Source organism: Lissotriton vulgaris, chromosome 3_1 (genome assembly GCF_964263255.1).
Source record: "Lissotriton vulgaris chromosome 3_1, aLisVul1.2, whole genome shotgun sequence".
NCBI classification, from domain to species: Eukaryota; Metazoa; Chordata; class Amphibia; order Caudata; family Salamandridae; genus Lissotriton; species Lissotriton vulgaris.
This window is the reverse complement of record NC_141689.1, coordinates 1,103,045,918-1,103,051,917: the sequence shown is the minus strand read 5'-3', so window position 1 is coordinate 1,103,051,917 and position 6,000 is coordinate 1,103,045,918. Positions and strand designations below refer to the sequence as shown.

The 6,000-nt window shown below is 48.0% G+C and overlaps 1 protein-coding gene across 2 annotated transcripts in view; it reads left to right on the top strand.

The window, feature by feature from the left end:
* The first annotated feature begins 4,824 nt into the window (after nt 1-4,824).
* LOC147727489 (alcohol dehydrogenase 1-like) overlaps nt 4,825-6,000 on the top strand; it is a 256,534-nt gene continuing 255,358 nt past the window's right edge. The window contains exon 1 of one of the 2 annotated variants that reach the window (XM_086961564.1): nt 4,825-5,083. In XM_086961564.1, the coding sequence (XP_086817690.1) occupies nt 5,066-5,083 (18 nt within the window). In that variant the 5' untranslated portion in view covers nt 4,825-5,065. The remainder of the gene's footprint in view (nt 5,084-6,000) is intronic. The other variant, XM_086961565.1, reaches the window with a different exon arrangement.

The following is a 6,000-nucleotide window of genomic DNA, read 5'->3' as shown; positions in this document are numbered from 1 at the left end:
CCCAGGTTAACATCAGAACATGGGCTTCTATAGGAATTAACAAGGGCGTATTATCAAGCCCATTATCGCCGTTATATCTGCAGTTTCCTGCCAATAAAACGGCGATAATTTTAACACCGGTCCTTGATAATATGCCCCTAAGTTCCTCACTCTATCATATGACTCAAGAGACGGCTCCTCTGGATCTGCCCTCTTTTTTAGAATCATTACAGCTGTTCTGTCTGGCAAATGAAAACCGCAGGTTCCAGAAGAAACCATTCATGGTTGAAGAAGTTTTGCAGGTGATAGGTATGATGGTGAGAGGCAAAGTCCCAAGCCTGGATGGACTCACTACTGCATTATTATAAAGAATTTGCTTCTCTCTTGGGCAGCACCTGCTCGCCGTGTAATGTGGAGTCTTTGGAGAAGAGTACGCTGCCCCCCTTCCTAGGTGAGGTGCTCCTTGTTACCATCTTAAAAGCTAAGAAGGATCCGCAGAAATGTAAATCCTCCAGACTGTTGTCCATGATTAACATGGATAACAAAATACTTGCCAAATTGATCGTCTCCAGACTTCTCCCATTACTCCTGCACATGACTATCTGGAATTTCAAACAGTTGGGCTAAATCAAGGATCTTCCCCCTTAGAGCTGCAACCCAGGAGGTGACCCCAGAGTTCCCTCTATGGAACCAATCATGTGTCTCGGGATCTGGCAAACCTGTGATTTCCACTCTTTGTGGTGCTCCAATTATGCCAGCTGAGGGACTGGCTGGAAGAGCTGGTGGATGCTTGGTAGAATCTCCTACGCTCTATGGCCTGAGGACCAGCATTGGCTAAGATGGTGGCCTTAGCCAAATTGCTTCATGTAGTTATTAATCACCCACTTCGATTGACACTATATTTCAGGCGCCCTCTATGTTTACTCTTGGTGATGCTGAATGGACTGACAAACAGACCTGAATTGCTTGGAGATCCTCATGCTCCCTTTTGATCAGGGTGGGTTGGCTGCGCTGGATATTGACATCTATGATTTCAGTGCACAGGTGCACTTCACACACTATTGGCAGTACCCGGTTCAGTTCATGGCCCACATGATGCCCGAACACGACCATGCAGCCCCATGCCCCCGACAAATCAATCAATTAAGACATTTATAGAGAGTGCTACTCACCCGCAAGATTCTCAAGGCGCTGAGGGGGGGGGGGGGGGGGGGGGGGCTGCTACTGCTACTGCTCGAAGAGCCAGGTCTTGAGTTGCTTCCTGAAGGAGAGATGGTCTTGGGTTAGGGGCTCTTCAAATCTGAAAACAAAGTCACACAGAGGCTAACATTTTTTTTGTGCTCCCATGCAACTTCTTATAATAGTTCTGTTGTCAGGCAGTCGCCGCAACAATTCCTGGGGGCCTGGACTGGGGAACAGGCAGGATATTGAACATTAGACCTGCCACGGTCTAGTCAGACGCCTGTTGCCGGGCAGGGTGGAAGAGAAACAATTAAACAGATGTTGCCTTAGCCAGCCTATGCTGAGTGGGCCTCCTGAGTCCTCTCTGGCAATCAACCAAAGTAATGCAGAATCATGATCAATTTGCACACAGAGTCTATCCAGGTTCTCTGTCTCATGTGGGACCCGACTGTACCAAACAGGATGTGAGAGACCCCAGCGTGGATGATCTCAGCTGCCTGCTTATAATGTATCATAACTACTCAGAGTCACTGGAGTTACTACAATCAGCTGAGTCGCTGACTCAGAGCGCTGCCAGTTCTCTGCAGCACCAGGCAAGCCTCACGAGTGCAAGAGCCTGAGGCACAGAGGCTGTAATTGATTCAAAGACTTTAGCTCAGCTGCTAGCTCTCTAAAAAAAGGTCAAATCAATATTTGCTTAGAGGTCTGCCCAGGAGCATGCAGCAGCCCTACCCTCGGCCTGAGAGCACTCAGGCAGTCACATAGGAGCTACAGGCTCTTAGGCCTCAGCTGTAACTTTACTTAGGCTCATGATGACGTGCTCTAAAAGTAAACTAAATTAGGAAGGAGTAGATACCAACAGTGACACCTACTAGTCTATGTCTAGCGAGTACTGCCATCATGATGGTATGGTCCAGCGTATGGCCCGGCCCACCGTAACGACTCTCCCCAGCATGGGCTGCGTTCCAGGACTCGATGACTTGTGCCGTGGTATTCTCTTCTCATAGCCATTGTGCAAATTATTCAGACTCATTGACTCACTCTCATGAGGTCAGTGAATCTGAATGTTGTGGTTTCAGATGAATGTTGTTACATTGTAATCTAAGCTAACCCAGAGCGAGCTAAGCCAACCCCCAAGCCTGCCGCAAGCAGCGCGGACCGCACGCTGCCAGCTTTCTCATCAGTGGTGTTAGTTAGCAGGGCTCCAGCTTGACAGTTATGGAGGTTCAATAAATGCGTGATTTTGCATTTCAGTGTTGTGAAATGAGCAAGACTACCACGTGAAATGCGTTAGTCTAACGCCTGATGCGTGGTACTGGGCAGGGCTGGCTCTGAGTACACAGGCCACCCGCACGAAGATCTGGCCTAAGCACTGCCCATCCAGGGTCTCCTTCCTTGTGCACCACTGCCATACTACTACCCTGAGGGCTCATCACCCGAAGTCACCACACCTGACGCATATATTGTGTCTCCTCTCACCCCAGCAGTTCCTGAAGGCACTTGCGCTTACAGGGGAGCCGCTTACCACAGGTGAAAATCTGCTTGGTTAGAGGATCAGAGAGTGTCCGACTGTGTTCTCCCAGGATGTCCATTATATTATGCGTCCAGCCACGCCCAAGACAACCTGCTGTTGACTGAAACGTCAGTGATGGCTCATGGAATAGCATGTCATAGTGCCACCTGGCAGAGTTGTGAAATACAAAATAAAATGTCGTTCCTAGTAGGCACCCCCACACCTAGGGGCGGGTGCCCTTAGTGGCATTTCGTACGGGAGCCGGGACAACTTTCGGTCAAGAGGGTAGGAAGTGGCGTTGCCAAGCAATGCGAGAGGTCACCTAGATGCGTCACTATAGTGCGCAGGCGACCCCTACCAAGAAAGGGGATAAAAGCTTGGGACACAAGGGGGAAGCACTCTTTGTCCTCTCTCCACGGGTGCCCAGCAGATTGGAGCCGCAATCAAGTTACCCACCCACCCATCCCTGAGATCAAAGGTAGAGTTGGTGAAGGTCCCAGGCAAGAGAAATGGCTGGGACTCCTTTTTTGGCAGGGACTGTCTGATCCTGGAACAGGGCAGACAGTCAATGGGGCCTCCGGGCTGGCAGGAGAGGGGGCTGACCTGCTGGTGGTCCTGGACTCTCCGGCCTTACCCGAGATGCCGACGCTTGTTGTACGCAAGTTTGTGAGAGCTGGTGCACAGGTAAGGCATAAAGCAGTACCCTGGTGGTCGCATCTAGCGGATAGACGAACGGCTACCCCAAATGGGAGCATTGAAAATTGGTTGTGGCCTGCTGGCGCAACACGGATCAAGTGTGGCTCTGGAGATTCAGAAATGTCAATACAATCTCAACCTGTGGCTCAAATTTATACTTCGCAAGCCTATTGTTTTTATCAATGTGTGTTGCTTTTGGTTTTAATAAAAGTTGGTCAAGTGCTGACAGTGCATCAACAGATAAAGACTGCGATATCTGAAAGTTTAATAAAGACTATGCAATGAAGACCAATTACTTGCCTGATGTGTTTGTGGGGAGAAAACGAGTAAGTGCGTTTGTAACTGGTCTGATATGGCAGGGACGAATCGCACGCGATATGCCCACTATGACTTTCTTACTTTTTGTTCTTGTAAGCAAATGCAAAGGTTAACCACCCCATTGAGTGAGAGGGCAGAGATAGCCCTTCAAACGCAAATGCAAATATATTACTATACAGAGGCGCAACTAGATCCATTCGGGGGTGGGGGGGGGGGATGGGTCATAAAAATTTCAGGGGGGGCTAATTCTTCCGGCAATAAGCAGCGTGGAGACGCAGGGGCTCTAAGAAGGGGTGAAAACACAACAAAGCCTCCTTAACAAGAAAATAGTCTTTTTAAGACCTGTGAAGTACTCGGGTGCGGCTGTGTGCGTGCATCTGAACATGCCTCAGCCCGGGCTGACACACACGAGGTGGGTGGGGGGTTGGGGCGCGGGCTTGAAAACGTTTGAGCACAATGGGAGTTGCGCCCCTGTCACTATAATGGTCTGACCTTATCACTCTTTGGAAAAACGCAGGGCGTGAGAGAAATGCGTTATTTAGCAGAATGATGCGAACAATAGAAGATGTCCTAAGATACACTTGGAAAAGAAAACAAATGGTGGCACCCATGAGCCTCTCCCTTCTCCGTCTTGTAATGGGCATGATTCAGAGAGAGCCCGCGGAACACTTGTGATGCGTCCTACTTTGAACAGGTGCAGCACGTACTGAAGGGGCTGCCCTGCGAGGTCCGCACGTGCTTCCTGTACCGAGCGCCCGTCTTTTGCATATTCTCCCGATAAGATTCTAGAATACAGAGGATTAGAGTGTCTCATCTCGTGTTTCCAGTTTTGAAATTCTTTGAGACTTGAAAGAATGAAGCATGCCATGTTTATATTGTTCACAAAGTCACAAAAAGCGTTTTGAATGCATACATTTTCGTTATTCACTATGCACTCGGGGCATATTTACAAGGCTCTTGCGCCGCCAGTACTTCATTATTCCGCTCAGCGACTCACCTACGGCGCAAGGGGCTTGTAAATAAGTCCATTCATTTTCAGTTGTTTCGAGTGCAGTGGTTGGTTGAAGCAACCTGGATGGCCAATGGCCATATCTTTTCTTCGTGCTCCTTTTATCTCGGTTGGCAGAAAAAAGTATCCACCGCAGTCGCATGCCAAGACGACACCTACTTGATTTAACAAGGCTGTTTGATAGGGGCTGGGATTAGGATTCATAAACCCAGCCCCTGTCAAACCGCACAAAACAAGCATTGCCTAATTTGTGGCGAGGGCGCGTGCAAGGACCGTTTAAGAAGCCTTGTTGAAAAAACCTGCGCTGTAGTTGGAGCGCTAGGAAGTGAGTGCAGACAGCAGACACTTTGCCACACAGCGCTGAACACATGGCAACTTCTGGAAAAGTAAGTAAAGCATTCTGAATAGAACAGATGATTTAGCTAAGGAGAGAGAAAGAACGGAAATATTATGCTTATTGCATGGACTGTGATATTTGATATAACACGCTAGGCTTTTGAAGTGCTTTCCATTTGTATAAAGTAAATATTGGACTAGTTTGAGTGAGTTTCTTACCTTCGCACATGGGCGTAGCTTGGTCAGTAAGATTGGAGGTGGAGGGTGAGCTTAAGATTTCAAAACAATCACGTTGGCACATAGAGTTCAAATACATTGTGCGAGAAGCAAGGCGCACGAGAAGGGCTTAAGGGGCGGCGGAAAGGGAGAGGAAGGCGGATAGGTGGGGGTAGTAAGAAAAAGCACATTATTTTGTGAAATAATAACCAACATTTTTGAAGTCTTTCCAAACAGAGGGAGAGAGTGTGTGGGCGTATTTATATATGTGCGCAAAAATTCCTGCTGAAATACGACAGACACCTCCCCTCACTATACCAGACAGAAAGCACCCGCACCTAACTATTTGGCAGAAAATACATTTATTAGGAGGAGTAACACCCCAAACAAGTCCCCCCCCCCAAGCTACGGCCCGGCTGCTTCTGCACTTTGTGATCGCCCTCCCCTCCTGCTGGACATTGAGCACAACAGTTCTTTTCGAAATGTGTAACTGCATTCTCAGAGGTATTGCATTTTCAGCACCAGTTTGTCTTTGAATCAGCAAACGTCCATAGGCGACAGAACGACAGCTCTGTGTGTCGTACTAAAAAAGAAAAACACTCCTATAAAACCTTTATGTAACATGTAGAAAGTCACATAGTTTTCCATTGACCCAACAGTGACAGAAATCCTTTCGCCCGAACATGTTATATCGAATTTACATTTTAAAACGTACTTATCTACCGTGACACTATTACTCAATCTTTAGTTT